This window comes from Rhinolophus hipposideros (assembly GCF_964194185.1).
Source record: "Rhinolophus hipposideros genome assembly, chromosome: 4".
NCBI lineage: Eukaryota > Metazoa > Chordata > Mammalia > Chiroptera > Rhinolophidae > Rhinolophus > Rhinolophus hipposideros.
In genome coordinates this window covers 23,162,715-23,186,925 of record NC_138050.1, presented here as the reverse complement: position 1 = coordinate 23,186,925, position 24,211 = coordinate 23,162,715, and the positions used below count along the sequence as shown (strand labels likewise).

The window sequence follows — 24,211 nt, the reverse complement described above, 5'->3', positions numbered from 1 at the left end:
TAATTAACTAGGCTAGACCTACCCTATTCCTATATACTGCATTGTTTTTTTTACTTTTACTGCTCATTTGTTAATGATACTAAAAATACTATTTCACAGTTTATATGTTTAAAATAATTGCTTTCTTGAAATGTAATATCCAGAACAGATAAATCAAAAGAAAATATGATTAATAACATGGATACAATAATTTAAGAGCACTCAAATTATTTGTAAATGATGAAAATACAGCACATAAGAACGGGTATTATTTGAAAAATCAATTCATATTTATGCTTTTATCAATACAGTAAATAAATCATTCCTTCAAGTTTTTGTCAGTAAAGTCAGTTGCTTAGTGAGTGTGGAGTCACTCTCAGATCAAGTACGAAATTTAAATATAACTGGATTCATAATATTACTTGAATCTAGTGATTGTACAAAGTGCAAATGTTACTGAAATAAAATCGGAACTCAAAATGAACTTAAGACCACCAAATGCCAACTTTTCTTTGACAATTCATACTAATTTTCAGTCATAGATTTATATCAACCTGCCAATACCAAAATAATAATACTTCAAAGGTTATATTATCCTATAAAAGAGACATTATATATTTTTATTTTTTTAAGGCATAACTCTTTCTCCTTTATGTAACAAAACTTCTTTTTCCCTTCATCTTAGTACAGGATAATGTATCCAGGCATATCATAACTTATTATTTTTTGTGCCAATTTCTTATATATATATATATTAGTATTTAAATTATTTTGTTTGATATCATACCTTCATATATAAGACTATATTAAAGTGATCTGTGCCAAAATACTTTAATGTTATCATGGGGGCACTAGAACAAGTGCCCTTGCTTATATGATGTAAGTTAGATTAGGCAAACATCAAGCTTTGAAGTCCTAATATGTATTTTTCACTCAAGCATAAGAAAAGCTTGTGCACCATAAGGAGTACCTGAGTCTTCCAGGCTGCAGCTTAGTATCCACGGATTCTGTGATGAGTACATGGCAATTAGTGGTTTCTCTACAATTTTGACTTTTATTTAAAGGTGCTAGATAACTTGTAAGGTACAGCCATCATCTATAGGACTACTAAAGGGACCAATAACCAGAATTTAGTAATGCCTTTCAACGTTTATTACCAAGTCAGTAAAATGCTTACTGCTATATTTCTGACAAATAACTGAAGATTATTTTCTTAGACAATAACTGAAGATTATACTTTTTTCTGTAGAACAGAATTTAAACTCTAAAATTTACGATAAGAGACTGAAACAATCTCAAAATGAACTCATATTAACCTTATCATAAGTAATATTTCAAGTGATATTTCAAGTGATAACCCACAGAAATCTAACAATTGTTTTTATTATTAAATTTGGATTTATGCCAAAATTTCAAGATGAAAATACTTAATTTTCAATATTAAATCTTTGGTTACTATACATATCATGACTTTTACTTGCATAAAGTGAGATTTTTCATACCTCAATTTATCTCATACTCAAGTAGTGACCAAACTGTATTACGCATTTCTATCTTGTTTAAATATAAAATAGACAAGATTTCAGAAACTTCCACAAACCCTGAAAAAATGTTAAATCCCTCTCATTTCTAAAATATCTTCTCTTCATGCTAAAATATATGATCATCTCCTTTTAGTCCATTCTTAATGAAAACAGAGTACAGCTCCTTTCCGTATTATGTGACCATTATTAAAAATAAATTCCTCTGTATTTTACAGAGATTTATTTGCTTCAGATCTTCCTTTCCCAACAGATACTTTTAAAATTTTTATCTCCCTTAACTTTGTTGTTAATGAGTTAGAACTGAGCATCCATAGTAAGCAAAGTAAGAAAATAGAAATCATGACTACAATGATAATACGAGGATGGCGAAATTTAATTTATTTTTCCTTGAACGTAGTTAGGTATTCATTTAACTGCCTACATGTTAAGTACATATTTAAAGTATTTCCATAGATAAGTTGGATCATATAAATAAGTACATTTCTAGAAAATTATAAGCTTATGATGTTAAGGACTAGAAAATTAGAATCTAAAAACACATACCCATCATCAGAACCACTGCAAAGAATTCCTTCCCTCAGAGGAGACCATCTAACATGGAACACTTTTGCTGTATGTCCACTAAATATTTTCAATGGTTGATCAGAACTGGTGGCCACGTAATAGACACGAACATTTTTGTCTTCACAGCCAGTGGCTATCATGTCTCTGAAATATCGTCAATGGCACATTAAAATATGAAAAATTTGATATTATTTGTTATTAATAATTTTATCTGTACAGAGTACTAATTTCTAAAACCAGAATTTTTTGCTTCCTTGATGAAGTTAGACTAAAAACTCACATAAGTAAAAACATCATTTGTAGAAATTGCCCTAGTACGGAGTTTTTCTCTCAATATTCCCTTTCAATCAGTTGAATTTTTATTTTATTCATCCTAGATCAGAGATAATGGTGTTTATAGTTTTATAAGTTCTTTCTTAAACTGTTCAGATTTTATAACTTCTTGCATAGTTCTCAGAACTTTATATTTTTAAACTACTGGACCTTAAGAAGGGTCCCCAATGGAGAGTGATTGAGATTTGTTTACTTGCTGATAAATTAATTACTACCTGCCCTGACCACTGGTCAATTTTTATGAGGCCTGGGTATAAATAACAATGTTTCCCCCTGGAAGGATGTTGAGAAGCTCTCTATAGACCAGGGTTATCTCATGTGACAGTAAGTCCTGGTGGCTTTCCCAACTTGAGATGCTTTCACCGTTTGATCCAACTAAGGAACCTCTAGAAGCATAATATGTAGATGTAGTCTTTAAATGATCTTGTCTCATTATTCTCCAGAGGGTGAGAGCAAGCCAAGCAACGATCTGAACCCTGATGGTCATACTTGGAATACTGTACCCCAAGGAATTCTGTGTCCTAGGCAGACCTGTGGAAATCATGTACCAGACAGGACACGTCTTCCTGAGGAACGTTATCAATCATATAAACAGTCCCCACCCATTAGATGTAGAGGAGAAGTTACACATTTTGGACCCAACTGTCATAGAACACCTTCTTCAAACTTCAAATGGTTGATTTTTGTCACGTGGGTTATAAAATTTGTATTTATTTAATCCAACTTGAATAAATACACCAGTTTTCAAAATGGCATGCCAATCTGTAAATGTGCAGGTTACACTTGCCCAAGGCCCTCTGAGAAATGGGCCAGTTTCCATATGTGGGAAATGTATTTTTACATAATAAAATATTTATGTGTATACATGAGTATATATATATATATATATATACACACACACACACACACATATGTGTGTATCTATCTGTCTATCTATCTATCTATCTATCTATCTATATGCAGATACCTAAGTATAAAATCTTAGAAATAAAATAATAAACATTCAATGAATACACATACGGACATCTAAATTATATATTCAGAGATATCTTATGAATAAACTTTTATAACTTCAAAGGTATTTTTCACTTATCTCTTAAGATGCTAAGTGGAATCTCAATATAGAATTAGAACATTTTTTTAAAACTTTTTTGTTTATTAAGTGTGTTTTTCCAGGGCCCATCAGCTCTAAGACAGTAGTTGTTTCAATCTAGTTGTGGAGGGCATAGCTCAAAGTGGCCCATGTGGGTATCGAACTAGCAACCTTGTTGCTAAGAGTACCATGCTCCAACCAAGTGAACGTACTGGCCGCCCCCAGAATTAGAACATTTTAAAAAGATTTTTAAAAATAAAAATGAAATTTATTAGGTAGGCTTGGTAGTAAGCATAATAATTAAGTATGAAGGACTTTTTTTGAAAAAAGCTTCCCTAACCAGCAAAGCACATTGCATTAATAACTAGTTTTTATTTCAACTGGTTATATACTTATAAGTCTTATGAAACTGAGAAATAAGAATGTGGAACTATTCCATTGGTCAGATACAAGGCAATTTGTATACTGAACACACTATTACTATTTGGCTATCATATACTGCTACAGAAAGATATCACAATTGCCAATCTCATAGAGCTTACATTTTAGAGGGTAAGCCAGCCAATTTCATTATTTTATTATGTTAAGTGTTCCCAAGGCATATTATAGGGGAAATTTACCTAATATGGGGTCAGGGAAGACTTTTCTGTGGAAGCAGTTTTGAGCTGAGAGCTCAAATACGTAGAAGTTACCTAAATCCATCCAACTCCAGTGGGTTGTGTGGTGTGAGTGGGGAGTGGAATCTTAGATAAAGGGGGCAGCATGAGGGAAAGCCTTGGGGTGAAAATGAGCTGGCCAGTTCAAGAAACTAAAAGCCATGGCTGGAGGTAAAGAACAGGGGAGCGAGGGTTGGCATGAGATTACTAAAGTACACAGGAACCAGATTAATCCCAGATTACACAGGGATTTCCCTATAGGGCTTCCCCTAAAATTTAGCACTTTATCCTATGAACAATGAGAAACTACTGAAGGATTTAAGCAGAATGGAATTCTCAGATCTGCGTTTTAAAATGCTCACTCTGACTGCACATAAAGAAAGTGGAGGGGAGAGGAAGTGATGACAGAGGGTGTGAATTCTGGAATTGATTTAGAAAGCTTTTGCAGAAGTACAAAAACAAACAAATATTATTGGTTTAGTGACAGGAGGGATCCTTGGAAAAAGAAGAATATTTAAAGGGAGGATGTGACAGGAATTGATGGCTGACTGGAAAAGGAAACTGAGGGGTGATAAGGTAAAATACTGGGGGAGGAGCAAGTCATGAGCTCATTTTGCATATAACCTCTAAGAGTGTGTTATAAATTCTATATTTATTGGAAGAAATACATAGATCCATCATTTTGTATTATATATGATTTGACTCAGAACAAGTATAATAGGCTTTAATATTTTTAATATGTAATTTTCCATTTGTAATATGGAAAAGCATGAGATAATCCACATCATTTTCACAATATCTAACGGACATTTGAATTTTTAAACATAATTTATATCCCATCAAAGAGAGGCTTGAAACAAGATTTTTGGAAGTGCAGTGACTTAGATCAATTTTAGTAGAGGTTTGATTTGGTCTAATTTTTAAATCTAAGCTGATTTTTACATGGTAAATACTAGGCTTTTAAGCAAGGTTGACCTTTCAAACCATCTACATAAGTTTCACATGTTGGGAATCACCCAGTGTTGAGGTATTAGTATTAGGTGGAGGGCAATGGAAAGTCATGGCAGAACAAGACCATTGTATAGATCCCTAAAAGGGTTAGAGAAAGTGCCACATTGCTCTAATGAAACCACTCACAGATTGGACTGAATTCCATTTTTCATTAGTTGGCCATATGCTTTATCCTAAAGCATCAGAAAGTTGTCTTGAAAGCAGGAAGTTGGTGTTTCTATAATCATGTAAAAACTTCATAAAACAAAAATAGACAGCTAGAATAAATAATTACAAGGCTAGTTAGGCAAGAGGAGTATTATCTGCAAAGAGTGATGGGTATCACCTTTGGGAATAACATTATACTTCATGGTTATTTAAAATCTCTGAAATGGGGCAGCTGGATGGCTCATTGGTTAGAGAGTGAGCTCTGAACCACACGGTTGCCAGCTCAACTCCCACATGAGCCAGTGAACTGCACCCTCCAAATGGATTGAAGACAAGGAGCTGCCACTGAGCTGCTGGAGGAGTGAACAGGTAGCTCAGTTGGTTAGAGCGTGATCTCTGAACCACAAGGTTGCCGGTTCAATTCCCGCATGGGATGGTGGGCTGCGCCCCCTGCAACTAAGATTGAAATTGGTGACTGGACTTGGAGCTGAGCTGCGCCCTCCACAACTAGATTGAAGGACAACAACTTGGAACTGATGGGTCCTGGAGAAACATGCTGTTCCCCAATATTCCCCAATAAAATTTAAAAAATACATATCTCTGAAATGTCATTATTACTTATTTCAAGAAGAAATACTTACTTATTATTTTGGCTCCAATCACAACCAAACACTGCGGTGGGATGTTTGTACTTGTGTAGCACTTTACCATCGATTGTTCGAATAATACTGAAATTAAGTATAACGTGTTAACAGGAATAAAACCCTACATTCTAAATACTTCATTCAAGGGAACAAAGCCAGAATTGTTTAACTCAAGCATAAGTATTTTAGGATAGAGATCTTATCTGCAAAGCACAGGGAACATTCAAAATACTGTGTAAATGACATAACAAATTATGAGTAAATATATTTACATCACATAGTACTAATTACGGTAATCCTCTGAAATCAATTTAAAGGGGATAAATTTTGATTTAGAAACTATTTCTTATAGAATTTTTTGGACTGAAGAAAAACAGAATACTTTAAAACATAATGATATAAGTATTTATTGATATAAGTATTTATATAAGTGATATAAGTATTTAAAAAATTATAACAAGTATTTTAAATTTATTAAAGTATTTATTAAATAATGATATAAGTAACATATTACATGTTCAGCTTCAAAATATACCAGTTCAAAATTTATATTTAAAACAACTCATTTATAATGCTTGTTGCATGTACTGTTATACTATTAATAAGACCAAGGCATGTAAGTTGTAACATTTTTGTATCATATCCTAAGAGGTATAACTAGAAATTTAGAGGACCCCTTCTCCCTAAAAGAATCCTATATACATTAACTACAAAAATAAAAGAAACTCTAATGTCTTACTATATATTATTACCATAACGGAGAGCTATTGATTCCTTTAGGAAGAAAAACAAAGAAGCTGTGTATAAATTAATGTATTGCAGGGTTTTAAAAGCTTTTGAAAAAGGCCCTCTAAAACATCATTAGACCCACCAAATTTTTTGAGGTTACTAAGGAGTGGTGGTGACCTAGGCTTATAAGTGTTTAGTCATTGACTGTAGTATTTATCAAATAACTAGAGCCCTGAGAGTACATGGTAAAGCAAATTATGTGTCACCTAATCAAGAAACTCTCAGCACATCTTTCATATTTGAGTATGTATCAATTAGCAAATAGTTCTTCTCAAGGGAGAAATATCACTAATATTGTGATTTCTGAAAATTTTAAATTCCTGGTAAAGAATTTTGGTTTCCATAGTACTGTCTTTTCCATTGAAATTGCAACACTGACATTAAATGTTCCACTGAAATTAAACAGTAAGGATAACAAAATTGGGCTGGGTGTAGCAAAACCTAAGGATATAAACTACTATATTCTTAACAACCATGTGTGTCTATAGCACTTGTCAAAGATGACAATACCTATAGCCACAGAGTAACATCCTCTAATTAAAAAGATTTTTTTAACCCAAAGGCAATTCTTCCTTTATATGCATTTCTTGTAAACTGTTTTTCCCTGGGACTTAAGAGAATTTCATAGAAACACACATTTCTGAAACACAGGGTCAGGTTAGCTTCTAAAAAAAGACATTTCCCACATGAGTTAGCTTATTCCTCTTGCAAAGGCTTTTTTATCGTTTTATAAATAATGGCCTCTTGCAAAGGCTTTTTATCGTTTTATAAATAATGGCATCTACAAAACTGTGAAGAAGTTTCTAGAGCACTTGATATCTTTTGAATCACTTATAAAACTGAAATAACACTCTCTCAAAAATATGATGACAATCATTTAGACTCTATGTGAAAAGTCCTTGAAGTTTCTTTGATGCAATTCACAGTCTTCTAGTTATAATTCAGGTAGTGTTTTCATCTAGAAAGCAATTACTGGTATATTTATTTATTTTTCAACATCACTGTATTATTATTTATTACTGATATATCATAGCAATATAGCATGTGCCTATATGGGCTTATAAATAAAACTATGACAGTTGGTGGAGCTGTACAAATAATTTATCTCATTAAAAATTTTAAAGCATGTGTCAACAGAATACAATTGGTATTATCAAATGTATCTTTAATAAAACAGCATAATTCCAAACACAGTACTTACCAGAAACCATCATCACTGCAGGTTGCTATTCTTTTGGAATCTTTATGACTCCAGGCAATGCAGTATACTCCATTTTTTCCATGCTTCAAAAAATGCAAAATACCTATCAATAAGAAATAATTCACCCCTTTTTTCTCTTATATATTTACTTCTTCTAAGTATTAGTTTCTATTAGGCACTTGCTCTAGATGACACTAACAGAGGCATTATTGTCAACAGCCAAAAGATAAGAATGTGTAAAGTTGTCACACTTAACAAATAAAATCATTGTTTCAAAACATAAGTTGGGTGGCTTCTAGTTCTTTTTTTGTGGACACAGGTGAAGAGCCAGAACCCGCTTGTCGAGCCATCTGTAGAACTGAGCTCAGCTTAATGCCTTTTCTGTAAACACCAGTCTGGAGATCAAGATAGTTATTTATCTGCTACCCTATCCAGTACAATTACAACTACAACGTGAGAAATACTGTAAGCAACTGCTATTGTTTTTCTCAACTACAAAGTTTTATTTTTATAAAAACAAAAGAGAACCGATTGAAAATTATTCCTACAACAAGTCACTCTGTATGTATCTGTTCCTCTGCATTCTTGCATCGGGGAAGGGTAAAGGGATATAGTCACAGATACTATGACGAGAGTTTTTTAAAACACAAGGGATATATTATACATGGGAATGTCATTCATCAACTGGGTCACGCGTGAATAAAGGTTGCAATCCATCCATTTCCAAATTTTATTTAAGACATTTCAATCTTACATTGTACTTAAATTGTACCTGCTGTTAAGGGGAGACTAAAGTGACATTTTATCCTGAGTGTTAGGATTGTTTTACTAAGGTGGTCTCTAGTTTGCTGTTTTTACGTCTTCGGGGGTCAAGGTGGGCAGGTTTATAAAGATGGATACGAAAATGGAGGCAGTCTCTCTACTCATTCAGTTGAAGAAGTGGAGACCTTTTGTCCTCTTTGGTTATCCCCACGTACGGTGCACTTATGGCTCTCTAATATCCTGCATTTCATTTTCTGAGGCATGTGTAACTTAGTTAATTAAACCGGGCATTGTTGATTTTTCCCATATTTATTTTTCCAGATTTAAGCAATTTTGATATTGGTCTTTACACTATTAAAAGCTGGGAAAGATATGAATGGATATGTTGACTGGCCAGATAATTCTCCAGGTAATCCACCCAAAGAAAATGGTTTATTCGGGAAGAGAAAAAAGAATTGGAACCACCAGGGAGTGCAAGCACACTCCACACTGGACTGCTCTTCAGCCGCCTACACAGAAAAGGAAGTAAGCACCCAACATGGCTTCCCTCTTTATTCACATCCCTCCCCAGGAAGTTACCATAGAGTTCAACAGGAAGTCAAGACTAGAGAGTTAACACAGGATCCAGCTCCACCCATAGTCCTCCCAGCTCTATGGTTAACAATCTTAAGATGCCATTCACTTTTATCAGATACAAGAGATGCCCTTGGTGCTGGGCTGCTGGAACCAGGCAGATATTTTAGGTCACAAATGGCCAAGATGCCATTAGAAGAGCTGAACAGGTCTGACACCTAAGATATGATTTTTGAATTTGGGTCAAAATTTCTTTTTCAGGTTCATTTCTTCTCATATCACTATTTATTATGAGATAAGTGCTGTTCCGGTGAGGGGAGAGCAAAGTCCAGGTAAGGACATTGCTGAATGAAGAGTGTTGTTATGTAGACAAAGGGAAGGATGTAACCATGCAGTCCTTTGTCAGAACATACTCTTCTGAGAGCAAAATTGCTTACTGATGGTTGGTGGTTTCCCTAATACTCTGCATTTGCCACCTTACTTCAGTAACCCCAGAAGATCAAGGGTACTTGATCCTCAGAGGAATAACAGTCTTCTGTATAAATGATCTCAAAGCCTCAAATACATAAACAATTTTCATATAAATTATATATTTAATAAACTTTAACAGTAGTCATTTGACATGAATGAAATTTCAAGATAGTGAGAGACAATCCTAGATCCTGTCACATTTCCCTTGATTCCTATCTAATACACTGTGATGAAATCATATGTATTTTCCAAATATTAATGGAACTCAGTAATCTATGGATGATAATTTGACTCCAAGCAGAAGTAAAAACACAATCTGTGACACTACAAATAGGAAGAGGGGAGGTTTTAGGGCTTGTCATGGAATAATGAAATTTGAGAATTGGAAGGAAATCTAAGAAATTATATAATCCAACATCACTATTTTATAGGGGAAGAATCAGGTTCAACACAATAAAGTGATTCTCCCTATGTTAAGAGCTAATTAGAAATAGAATTAGGACTACAATTTGGGCCTTGTTCTGAGTTTAGTCTTCTTGCAACCACTGATAATTTTGTGGAGGATGACTCAAAATTCCTTTGAATCTCAAATTCAACTTTAGGTGGACTTTTATATCTTAGACTCATCCACATTTTTCAGGATTCATTTTAGCATGTGAATGTTCTCTTGTATTTTCTTTGAATTGAGAGGACATAATGCCACTTGGTAACTGACTATTAAATTCAGAGATAAAAGCATTTTTAAAATATGCAGCAGTAAATGACATTAGTTTGTTCAGCTAGCAGTAAATACATCTTACCTCATTAAATCGCTGTACCATTTTGCCCTTTTTAACATCCCAAATAAAAGCACCATTTTGGGAAGTTGCTCCAGCAATACAATTTAAATCACCTTAGGAAACAATTTGTTAGACATATGAAATGCTTGCCACAAATATAATACTTTTCAAAAATGTCATTTTTGAAAAAGACTTGCGATTTGCAAAGTAATTCTTTAAAAAATACGAAAATTATTAAATGTATGCAAATATAGAGAGAATAGTATGAATGTTTCCATCATATAGCTTCCACAATTATCAAATTATGGTCATTTTTGTTTTGTCTATAGCCCCCACTGGATTTCTTTGGAGCAAACCTCTGACATTGTATCATTTCATCAATAAACATGTCACTATGGATGTCTAAAAGATAGGGACTCTTTTATTAACATGACCAAACTATCACAATCACAATTACAAAACTGTCAATAATTCCTTAATATTATCACATATCTACTCAGTATTTATATTTTTTTGACCATCTAGTAATTTTTTAAACTGTTAAGGAAGAATTTATGTAAGCAAAACACATGAAAAAATTCAGTTTGTCTATCAAAAATATAAATAATGCTCTTTGTTTTTAAGAAATAAAAAAAATTCTGAACATCAAACTGCTGCTAAGTTAGTAGATGATCAAGGACTTCAGTATTTTTTGTAGCACTTCAGTTATTTTTTGCAAGGCAGTCAAAGAAGAGGTTTTCTCCACTAAAAGAAAGGAACCATTGTCACCTGCTACCTAGGAGTAAAAATATGGATGAACTACTTCGTAATAAATGATTACAAGCACTAAAAGTATAATAAGTCCTCAATATATTTTGAGTATTTTCATTCTGCCCCCATTTTTGGGTTCTGAAATTACTGGGGAGAAGTTTCCATATTTATATGCACGTTTTACTCCTCCTGTGGTATCTACTCCAAAAGTAGAGGAAATTATGCAATCATCTATATTCTCTATTTCCATCTATATCAACCTTTGTTAATCTTTCAAATTTCATCCATACTTACCTAGAAACAGTGATGCATCAGTAATCATATTTCAAAAAAAATCACAGAATTTCCTTTTCCCAACATTTTTACTTTTTTTGAGTCAGATTCTCAATGTAGAGAGTGAAATAATGCTTTAAGTAAGATTAGGCCTTCTGTTATGATTGCAACAATGGGTGTCACAGTCACAATTTCTATTCAAATTTTACCTCATTAAATCGCTGTACCATTAGGTTTGAGACTTACATACCTTTTGTAGGAGGAAGAATGTTCAACTAATAGCTGCTATAATGCTCTGTCTGTGCTGGCTGATCCAGTATCTACATCCCTCACCAGGAGGGATGCTGTGAAGATGCATATTGCAATGATTGAGAGCACAGGCTTAAAAGCCAAACTGACAGTTGTTCAAATCTTGATTCCACTACTACTTGCTATGTATATACAATCTTGGGTAAGTTACTCAACCACTCTGACCTCAGATTCTCTTTAATAAATGTTGGCCATCACAATCAAAAAGTAAAACAGAGATGGAGGTAAAAAAAGGGAGCAGTAGGTAAGAGAGCTACTTAGTTCTTTTTGTGACTCACCTCTTCATTAGTGAAGTACTATCTTTTTGTTTTCAGTTAGCTTTATATCTATAATGGCACTAAGTATGTTCTGTTTAAAGGAACAACTACTGTCTTTAAGAGGTGGTATAAAGCCTTTTTCTAGACCTTCTCCTTGTAGGAGATGAGGAATACACAAAACAGTGGTTGGTTATTAATCTTTTTGTATCATACGCCTCTCTGAAAATCTGATTACTATGATAATTTTGGACAAACACAGGCACATATACACATACGCTAAAATTCATTTGTAAAATTCCAAGAGATCCCTAGATTTTCTGTAGACATCTAAAACCTTGAGAATCCATAAATTCAAAATTAAAAATCCCTGTGCATGAGGAGACAGGCCAAAAAATGAGCTACATCTGGTTATATGTGGATTTTTAATTAATATGTTACTATTAGAACAAATAAGTAAAGCATTCTATATACTTTATAAAGTAAAATTCTAAATTTAGAATGTACAATTATTTATTATAAGGAAATAATGTTTTGAGGAAAATGTCAGAAGTTTATAGGACATCTGTCCTTTATATACAAGAAGCTGTAAAGGTAGCATTTTTCTGAGATCAAAGAAAAGACCCAATTATGGCATAAAAGTTCTTCACTATTACAAAGGTGGCATTTATATAGAACTAATCACATGTTTACAAGTGAACTGTGATGGTAATCATTCATATTTACAATACATCTTTATCATGGATAGATATTATAATTTTTAGAAACTACATTTTTAATTTTCATATATTTCATTCACATGAAAAATTTAAGGAAAAGTTCTTCCACGTAAAATGTTTTATATCTTTAAAGACATATCTATACAAATGCAGCTAAAATTAGATGAGTCACTATCATCCTGATTTACTGTGGCTTTTCTATGTGATTATGTCATACAGAAGGGCCCAGAAGGCAAAGCGCCTGTGGAGGAAGTCCATTCTAAAACCCCATGAAACCTGAACCAACAAATACGTTGTTACTAATTTGCCTCTATAAAAATTTGGAGCAATAGAGCGTTGAGAGGAAGAAGATAATTCAAATGAAAAGTTAGGAAAGTCATTTAATTGCATTCCTGATTTTAATAAAATATTTCTTACCTGGAGCCCATGACAGGGAATAAATAACTCCTTCATTCCCCGGGGAAGTGTACACTGCCGTCAGTGTATTTATATCCCAGACTTTTATAGTGCCATCAAATGAAGCTGTTGCTAAGAGATTGGGATCATCAGGTTTGAATTTGCAGTCAAAGATAGTTTCCACATGTCCCTAGGAATGCAGCATAAAAAAGTCACAACTACTGAGGAAACTTCATGTTATTAATAAACAAACTGCAATGTATAATCAAGTTGAACCACTTACTATGGTTCCCAAATATTAATGCAAAAACAGAAAATTGGAACTACTGCTGTTGTTGAATGATTACTGTGCTGTTATTACTGTACAAATTTGTACAGACCTAGATTTTATTCAACCTTAGTTCCTTAAATCAGCCACTAAATACAAAGATGTTCAAAAGTCTCATTTTCAACTTCAATTCAATGCAAAACATACTGTTTCTGTTTATTTATCATATACAGAATCTATGCTAGAAATTTATAAAGGAATTAACTATTAATAGTTATTATGTCATCCTGGTAGTATAATAAAACACCAAGATAAAACTGAAACTAGAAGTATTTTAATACAAATATTCTTTTTTATATACCAATGACATACTCCAAAAGAACACAATTGTAGCAGAAAGAAGAATTCGACATGGTCTCAGTTTTTAATGTCTTGTTCCAAAATTTTCTAGCAAGTTTATCCTTTGGAACTTGAAACACTTGTCTCCATTAAATGGTCATTTGGATCCCAAACATCCCACAAAACTGTAAAGTGGGATATACAGATGTAAGTAAACACATACTTGTGAAGTGGAGCTTGATTACTATGTGTCTGGGAAAATCTGTTAAGAATCTAATGTAAATAGCCAGCATTACCATCTGTCTTTTCCCCAACATTAGGGAACTGGAATCTGAAATTTCTCCTCCAGGCAACAGAAACTAGAACACGCTGGGATCTGGGAGAGAATTAAAGGCCAAGGACAGGGTTCTCTATTCCCAGGTACCGCAGTAAAGGTACAGAGGGAGTCCTTTGAACTCATGTACTTCCACTAATACCAGAAACCACCACCCACAGGAAAACTCCCAAGGGCTGCATGTCTCTCCTTTGGGGAGAGGAGAGAAAAATCTCAAGGGTTAGCAAGAGGAAAAAGAGATTGGTTCAGCCACAGGTTCATTGGCGAGAGTTGTCCCAGTCGTCATTTTCAATATTAAGAACATACTTATAGAAAGGACTGCCTGTATGTGCATTTTTCAATGCTCGTTCATGGCTATGCCTTCAGATTTTATTTGTGAAATTTGAAAAATCATATAGCAAGAACTAAATTGTGAATATTTCTTCTTTGTCTTCTTATCAATAGGAATGTAGGGATGAAGGGAAATTTTGAAGCATTTTTTTTAATGTGAATCAAGCATTCATTTGGAAGTACACCGTTTAGAAAGTATATGAATAGATTTTTCTTATCTCATGTAATTTGAAATCTTTGGAGATGCTTTACTCATACAACATCAATGTCAGATTGTTTCTTCTGGTAACACTTCCAGTTATCTCACATTTGGGTCTGTGCTAAGGAGAGAAATTATAAGGAAAAAACTCACTGTCGCTTCTGAATGACAGATGCTTTGAAAGTGAGAAGAGCCACTGAAATAATTTATAATCAACGAATATTTTAGGTGTTATTAGAGGTATAAATTTAACATAGCTTTAAAAATAAAGAAGATGTGGTATACACAATGGAATACCATTCAGCCATAAGAAAAGATAAAATAGTGCCATTTGGGACAACATGGATTGATTTTGAGATTATGCTAAGCATAATAAGTCAGACAGAAAAAGTTGAGAACCATATGATTTCACTGATATGTGAGATATAAAACTGAAAACAACAAAGGAACAAGACAAACAAAGAAATAAAAACTCATAGACACAGACAACAGTTCAGTGGTTACCAGAGGGTAAAGGGGGAGGGCGTGGTAGATGAAGGTAAACGGGATAAAACATATGGTGATGGAAGAACTGACTCTGGGTGGTGAACACACAATGTGATATACAGACGATGTATCACAGAATTGTACACCTGAAACCTATGTGACTTTAACAACCATTGTCACCCCAATAAACTTCAATTTTTTAAAAAAAGGAATTTGGATGACAAAAAAGCACATTTTAATATGAGGCTATAACTCATTAAAAAAATCTATTGAACTTAGATTGCATAACTTCTTTACACTATAAATTTTAATACACTTAAATATTTTCCTGTATTTTTCTTGCTTCCCTTTCATAATTCTTTTTAAAATAAATGGTAATTAGAAATACATAAAAAGTTTACCATACTGGGAAAGCGTTTACATGGAAAGAAAAGTTTATAAGCAAAGAAAATTAAATAATATAAAGAATACCTACAAAAGAAATATTTTTAAATAACAGCTACACATTGTTAAAAATATTTTTGCTGAAGTTCCTTATTTTTATCTGAGAACAAAATTAAATTAGTCCTGAAATGATAGTATTATTGATTATTTCCTTTTTTTCATAAGAGCAATGATAGCTCTAGACTCCTTTTTAAATTTTTCCAAGGAAATACAATAAATTTTCTAAAGTTTCTTAAATGTCTAGAATAGTTTAACTCAATAATATTGTGATAGCGTGGTATGGAGTCAGGTCATTGTTGGACTTATCATGGTGATCACGTCTTTAGGTATATAAATGTTAAATAACTACGGTGTACACCTGAAACTAATATTTGTATGTTAGCTATATTTTAATAAAAATCTTAAAACTAAAAAAACCTGTAGAAATAGGGACATTTTTATAAACTCTGAACCAGGGAGAATTAAGAAGGATGATTCTTGACAAATATTAATTACACCACAATATACATTTCATTTGTTCGTTCATTCATTCATTCAACAAAACTTAATAAAATCTTGCTATATGCCAGGTACTATTTTAGATAGTGGGGATAAAACACAGAACAAAAATGTGAGTCCTCAGCGAGGTTGTATTCTATCATATATAGTGGCTTAATAGTAATAAGAACAAAAGTTGACAGAATCACCCAATTAGTGTAATGATTCAGTAATAGAAATAAATCTTAAAAACACTTAATCCAACCTTGCTCATTTTGCAGATGAGATAACAAAGTTTGGAGTAACTGGCAGAGATGGACTTGTCCTTCCTCCGAAAAGAATAATTCTATTTCTCATTTTGCTTCCAAAATATAGTACAGTAATGTAATTTTTCAATACTATACAAAGGATTAACGTGCTCCACACAAAAATGAAACACTACCAACTATACAGAGTAATCGCGATAAACTATGCAAACATTAATATTTAAAGAAGTTTAATGTTTAAAATTTAAAGAATTTTAGTAATTTTGTCATCATTCTATACACTCTTCTAAATGTTTCAACCAACCAAGATAAAGTCCTAATATATGGTGAAGTTTTCACAATATTAATACGTAAGTAAAAGTAAACACCATGAGCTTCACAAAATAAGTGTTGTTCATAAAAGAAGGAATAACCACAGACATACCATGTCCCTAAGAAAATCCCACTTCTTGGCTCCCATATCATAAAGTCCAACTCCACCATCCAAGAAACAGCATACTGCGTGACCCGGAGGAAGAGAAAACACTTGATTCTGTGTCAACATTGGAGGTGGAACTGCTTCACTTGTGGAGGATGTATAATGATTTTTGGTTGGAGACTGGATTGAAACTAAAAAAGAAAAGAATAAACAAGTAAACGTTTATGTTAACAGCTTCACACATGCTGGAATGAAACCACAGGGCTTAATTTATGAAGATCCTCCTTTGTTTTCTTTGATTCAGAATTTATATTAGTAAAGCGTAAGGTAATAATTGCATTTTCTGCCACAGGAGTATTTTTACAGCTTTGCCAAAAATATATATGCACATATACAGAAAATTGGATATGTTTTTGAAAAGGGGTGTATAAAAGTGCAGTTGGAGAAAAATGTATAAAAATTAGTGTGTGAGGAATCACGATGTTGTGACTACTGGTTTTCTTATTGCCCCATAAATTAAAGCACAGCATGATTATCTATTAATTAGAATCTCTTTTCAGAATTTTTATGTAATAGTTTGCTTCCCTTTCTATATACACAAACATACATGCATTTGAATTTTTTCTTTTAAAGCTTATAACTCTCTTCCACTAATTAACAATCCAATGAAAATACTTATTTTTGAGATTTATAATTCACTTTGAGCTAGCACCCAAATTATGAATCACAACTGTCTGACATACATTTACATCTCAATTTTTCTTTCTTCTTCCTCAGGTTTATATTTACTGTTCATATACTTCCATTTCTCAAAATTTCAATCACATAAATGTTCCCATGTTTAGTTGTTTACTATATCTCATATTTTGTCTTCTTTCAAGAAATTTTTCCTTAGAACGTATTTTCTTGCAAACATAATTCAAAATAATGGTATCATTCTAAATTACCATACTAATCTATATGAATTACATTCTGGTATACAGATAAATATTTCCTAGGATATTCTCTTCTTGATTCATATATAATATAGTCTTCCTTATTGCATTCATTTGGTTAATACCACTCATTTCTCAGAATCTGATAATGACAGAAGTCCACACTAGAACGAAAGCCAGCCACTGAAAATTTCCAACTCCAAAATTGAATAATCCTTCCTGGTTTGAAATATTTGTGAATGGCTCCCCTCTCCCCTGCAGCCAAACAAGGACTGCTTATATACTTGAAAACCAATTAGAAAGCTTCCTCCCTTCCTAAATAACAAAAGAGACTTTTGGCTCAATGAAATTTTGTTGACAATTTGGTTAAAATTAATATGATCTATGACTTTTTAATATTTTAATTTACTGATATTATGGGTGGTTCTGAGACCCTCATGCACCTATCTATAATTCATTTTTTTTTAGAATTTGGTGATATATCTATATTTAAAATTTTTCATTTTCAAATTATTTTTTTATTCCATACTTTCTGTTACATTAAAAAATTGGGGAGGAGGGTAAAAAATCTATAATAGATATCTAACAACAGGTTACCTGAAAGGAATTACTTAAAAATGACAAGATTGGTATATGCCTTTTTATATTATCTAATTTTTCTCTAATGGGCATGGACTATTTTTGTAATAAGAACCAAAACAGGAAAGTAGAGAATCTGTGATATTTCACTCATCCCATGATGAGGATGTTCAATATTCATAGCAACTAAACAAAGAAACAAATAATCCAAAAAATGCAGGATACTATACAATACACCGCCTCTAGCATATTATATCTCCAATCTTAATGTTTCTAGCCCCTCCAGTTTCCAGGGTTTAGAAGTATTCAGACTCTACAAAGAAGCTTAAATTTGTGAAAAGACTGGAGGTTCAAATACAGAGATTATCTACTATGTGTCATTCATTGTCCACTAAATTATTACTAAATTTGCTAACCAAATAACATTACTTTGAATAGCTCTTGCTAATTATTTACTACTATATTATAAAGATATGTACTCAGTAAGGAGGAAGCAATAACCCTAGATTGTTCAATCAATAAATTCCCAACCCCATGTTGTTTTATGATCCACACAAAATGAAAACACTGCCAACCATGTAGAATAATCAGGACGGACTTAATAGGAAGTCAATTTCTTTTCTTTCACATTTAAGAAAAATTCTAATTCTGAACCTCCCCCTCAATTCCAGATTTTTCTTGTATAGCTGAACTGTATTTTATTATTTTTCTTAGTTATAGAAACAATGAAAGGTAATTAGAAAAAATATGTAAATATAAATGAAGATCTAGAACATCCATATTAGTAACTACTAATCCAGTGATAACTGCTATTCAAACATGGAATATACATTCTAGATTCTATATTTGAATATTTAGGCTATTTTAGCTTTGTTGCAAACCATACAGATTGTAAAAGAGCCATGCTTAAAATGTAAAGTCTAGTAGTTCAGACCAATGTTATTTAGTCCCATCACACTTGATATTTTTATTTTCAACAGTCAGTTTCATTTTCCCCATATAGATAATTTGAGATTATCTTACTATCTTCATATAATTGCAGTTTAAAATTGTAATCTGGATCTAAATGTATTCGATTAATTAATATTAGATATTGTATAGCTTGGATGGTTCCTTTAATACATACATTGTCAAAGACTTTTTTTAAGTTTGCTTTTCAATAACATGTTATTTGATATAATTATGTCATTAAATCAGTCATTTTATTTGAGAAAAGTAAACATGGTATTTTAAAACATTAAATTTTGATGATGTCTTTACTTACATTTTTTTCTTGGAGGAGAATTAAGTACATGTAAGCAGTGAAATCCTGTTTTCTTTAATTTAAAATTATCAATAGGTGTTGTTCTTGAAACATTCCAAATGCGTAAAACACCCACTTGAGAATCTAGTCAGATCAGGAAAAAAGACATATGTTAAGAAATTTGACTTGAAACAAAATACCCAGACATAAAAGTAATTTAAAAAAAAAAAAACCTTAAACTTGCAAGTTTTTTAGCACTACTCATGGACATTCTTCAAACGATACTCGGAAGATTGCAAAAGAATACAATCAATGAAACAGGTAAAATGCTATTGAAACTGAATTTCTGGCACGTTTTCCTATTTTTTTGTTCCAAATCCTTTTCTAGGCTAACAGACTACCTGCCTTGCAGCTTCCCCCCACAAAGATAACAATTTGATCACCGAAAAGCACCTACTGACACACATGCTCTAGGAAAGCCAGCCACTGAAAATTTCCAACTCCAAAATTGAGTAATCCTTCCTGATTTGTGAACGGCTCCCCTCTCCCCTGCAGCCATTGGAAAGCTCCCTCCCTTCCAAAATCCCACCATAATAAGCTACTTTGAAAAACAGTCTGGCAGTTCTTCAAATGATTAAATGTAGAGTTACCATATGACCCAGCAACTGCACTCCTGTACACACACCCAACAGAATTATAAATATAAGTCCACACAAAAACTTGTACATAGATGTTCACAGCAGCATTCATAATAGCAAAAGCACGGAAACAAACTAAATGTCTATCAACTGATAAACAGATGAACAAAATCTGGCATATCCATGCAATGGAATATGATTCACCCAGAAAAAGGAATGAAGTATTCATATGCCATACAACATGGATGAACCTTGAAAACTTTACACTAAGTCAATGAAGCCAGGCATAAAAGGCCACATATTAAATTATTTCTATGAAATAATGAAATATGAAAAAATTATTCTATGAAACATCCAGAATAGGCAAATCCACAGAGACAGAAAGTAGGCTAGCAGTTTATGTGTGCACTAGCAGCTGTGGAGAGAGGGTAATGGAGAGTTACTGCTAATGGGGTGGTGGTGGTGAAAGGTTCTGGAATTAAACAGCAGTAACGGTTGTAAAACTTTGTGGATATAGAAACCACTGAACTGTACACTTTAAAATGGTGTGTTTATGGTATGTGAATTTTATCTCAATAATCATAATAGATATATAAAATATTTCCATGTCTACCATTAATTAGATCCTGTGAAATTAGAGGCAATTAAAATATATAAATAAGAATCCATCTACTTCTACGTTTTATGTAAGTGCTTGAAGAAGTAAAGAATTTCTTTAAACATGTTGATAGGATAAATGCTGTGTTTTATTTTACTCTAAACAAATATGGAATTATTTCTACAGCAGCTGAGAGTCCTCTGTCTTTTCAGAGACCTCTCTCTGTAAACCTAAGTAAATGGTAAAAGTAGAGTCATTTAATTTCTAATTACTATTTTAAATTCCCCCATCTTCTCATACCGTCACTTCTCAGCTTTGCTAATTCTCTCATGATAGGAAACCAAGAAGGAACATCCTTTCAATCCACGGTAATAAATTCTACTTTCATTTTCAATCTACTTTAAAAATGCCTGGGTCTACCTAGCCATTCGTGGTCAATGACTGCCAAAATTACCAGTAAGGTCAATAGACGTTCTATCCAGATAAACTGTTTTTCTAGTGAGTACTTTTAATGTCATGATGAGATGCCTGAAATTGAACTGTCCTTTGTACACACACAAAAACAGACAGGCACACATGCGTGCTCATATGTAACATATTCCACTTTATTATCAGAAACCTAGAAAACTGAGCCTTAATTTCATTTTTATTTGTCATTATGTTAATGATATATAGTATGAATAAAAGTAAACTAGGCATATGGTATAATAAATGATAATATTTGAGATATTAGTAAGTTTTACACTAAATTAACCAATAAGAGTATAATTACTCTGTCGGAATTAAAGAATATACACATGGTTAAAATTCTGGGAAATGGTATGCTTACCTCCAGTTATAAACATACCAGGGGCACTGGGAACCCAGGCCAAGCATTGTACGGAAGCTGCTGCATTGGGAAAATTAAATGTTGTAATGCAATAAAGTGATTCTGAGTCTACTAGGCGAATTCCATAATTCAAATTAGCCACAAGGAGGTAATCGGTAGATAGTGGGTCCCATTCCAGAGCTGTAACTGGATCCTCTTCATCTGTCCCTTCAAGAGATTCAGGTCTCAGAACGTGTTTCTGACTTTTATTACCTATTAAATACAAAGAAAATGACTTTAAACAAAATTATCGAAAAAGACCAATGATTGAGATGCTGTTAATTTTCTCCTTGTATACCACTGATCTCTGGGAATACTGGGAATACAGAGCTGGTATTTCCTAGAGAAGTGATATTGCCATATGAATGCAGGGGAATTAGGGTTTATCCAAATGATGAAAATCTGACTGAACAGCTTTGCTCTGACAATCTCTAGTACCCTGAATGTTTTTCCTATTTGTTACGGTAAAGCTGTAAGAAAATGACAGATAAATAACACGTGACCCTGTCATCAACTACAATTTCACTGAGTTACAACAGCATGGATAAGAAAGAGCTTCACAAAAGGAAGAACATCAGTTCATAATAAAAAGCACAAGCTTTTTATTACCCAGGCAGGACTCAGCGGACTGCCTGGGTCCAAATCCTAGTTCCACCACTTACTAGATTTGTGTTCTTGGACAAGATACTTACTCTTTGTGCTCAGCATTTATTTTTATAACGGAGAACAAAACAATATGTCATAGACTTTTTAAAATGATTAAATGAATTAGTTGCTTAAAGTGCTTAGAACAGTAGGGCATATTATAAACAGCATATCAATATTTACTGTCACTCCTTTCTCATTTGTCATAATCATAATTCATTCATGACTACCAGCACAAATAAGGCAGCCAGAAAAATAGAAAGATAAAACAAGTGGAATTAAATGAAGCAAAGGATCATCAAATGATTCTCTTGTTCCTTCTAAATTATATATACAACTGGTGATATGGAAATACATGATTCTGCCAACATATCAGATGAGGACTCCAATTAGCTAGTGCCTTTCTCAAAAGAAAGGCAGTGATACAACTAAGTTTAGAGAACTACACACTTAACTGAAAGTACCAATTATTCCCAAGTATTACAAAGTTTAAAAAAAGTGTTTATTAAAAATATAACACAATTGAATGATACCAGAGCTCTTTCTGCAATATCATCATTAAATATTGTTTTTGAACATATTGGATTATGAAAACAGAGAAAATAGATTCTTTGGATCTATAAGATATATGTAAAGTGAACTAAAAACCTTATAGCTTCTGGTTTGGGATTAAATTCATCAGAATATATTATTCTTTAAATACAATGTTGACTTTAAATAAGTAGCATTTTATTTACAATTTTTGCATATATAATCATAGAAGATGCATATGAGGTCTCTTTTATTTGGATTTATCAAATTTTTGCAATAACCATCAAAAAAAGTTTGCTTCTTCTTTCTCAAAATCAGCATCTGCTAATTGCTATTTGATATAACAAATATTAATGAATATTAATATAGATGATCATTACAAGGCAGAGAGAGTTAGAAAAATGATTTATTAACCTAAGCTGTACTAGTTATTTCTTAAGTAACTTTTTAGGTATTTGCATGTGCCAGTTAGTATCTATGATTTATTAAAAATATTCCAGCATACGAAAAAACTACTGAGTTGCCCCGAAAATAAGACTGGGTCTTATATTAAGGTTTACTCCAAAAGACGCATTAGGGCTTATGTTCAGAAGATACCATCCTGAAAAATCATGCTAGGGCTTATTTTTCCAGTTAGGTCTTATTTTCAGGGAAACAGTAAGAACAGCAACACGAAACATGGAAAAATTTGCAATGCAAATGCTACATTATTTAAATCACATTGCTTCAAAGCTCCATGCTCACGGTCAAAATGATAACGAATTATAGTCACCATTTTTCTGGTCTATCTGCTTCAACATTTTTATTGTAAAAGATAGAAAACAGAATCTATAACATCTAAAGCCAGTCATTAGAATAACAGCTGGTAATATTTTTATTTATATATGCTATTTAATTTATTATTATTTATGTTCTATTTTATTATAACAAATATCAGGCAACTTGTACTGTTAGCTGAGGACAGAAGCATATGATACAAAGATGATGATGTTGAAAATTTCTGTATGGAAAATAAAATCAGGGGCAAGGGAAAATTGGGATTGAAAAATAAAATAATGAGGATAATGTATAATCCATATAGCTATTTAAATTTTGATTTTGCGATCTGATGGCTAAAGCAGAGAGGAAAATTATGAAAGGCTATACAATTCACAATGGTCCACAAAATAAAAATAAAACAACATGACAAACAAAAAAATGTGCTCAGGAGAAGCAAAACTTTTCCTAGAGCTGAGATGAGAAATAAATGTCTCCTGTGTGTTTTCGAAAGGGATGCAGTATTACATAGGAACAATGTCACCAACAACATTTCTAAAACAAAACAATGCAAATGTGATTATTGCACATCCCTGGGACAATACCAAAG

The 24,211-nt window shown here is 32.7% G+C and overlaps 1 protein-coding gene across 6 annotated transcripts in view; it reads right to left on the bottom strand.

Annotated features, from left to right (window-relative positions):
- The window catches only part of WDR17 (WD repeat domain 17), a 92,605-nt gene that overhangs the window by 29,342 nt on the left and 39,052 nt on the right, over positions 1 to 24,211 (bottom strand). For 5 of the 6 annotated variants that reach the window (XM_081047058.1, XM_081047053.1, XM_081047056.1 and 2 more), the window contains 8 exons: positions 21,631 to 21,882; positions 19,587 to 19,709; positions 16,815 to 16,999; positions 13,269 to 13,437; positions 10,568 to 10,659; positions 7,962 to 8,044; positions 5,969 to 6,055; positions 2,067 to 2,231 (listed from right to left, as the gene is read on the bottom strand). In XM_081047058.1, the coding sequence (XP_080903184.1) occupies positions 2,067 to 2,231; positions 5,969 to 6,055; positions 7,962 to 8,044; positions 10,568 to 10,659; positions 13,269 to 13,437; positions 16,815 to 16,999; positions 19,587 to 19,709; positions 21,631 to 21,882 (1,156 nt within the window). Of the gene's footprint in view, positions 1 to 2,066; positions 2,232 to 5,968; positions 6,056 to 7,961; positions 8,065 to 10,567; positions 10,660 to 13,268; positions 13,438 to 16,814; positions 17,000 to 19,586; positions 19,710 to 21,630; positions 21,883 to 24,211 lie in introns of all 6 variants that reach the window. The other variant, XM_081047055.1, reaches the window with a different exon arrangement.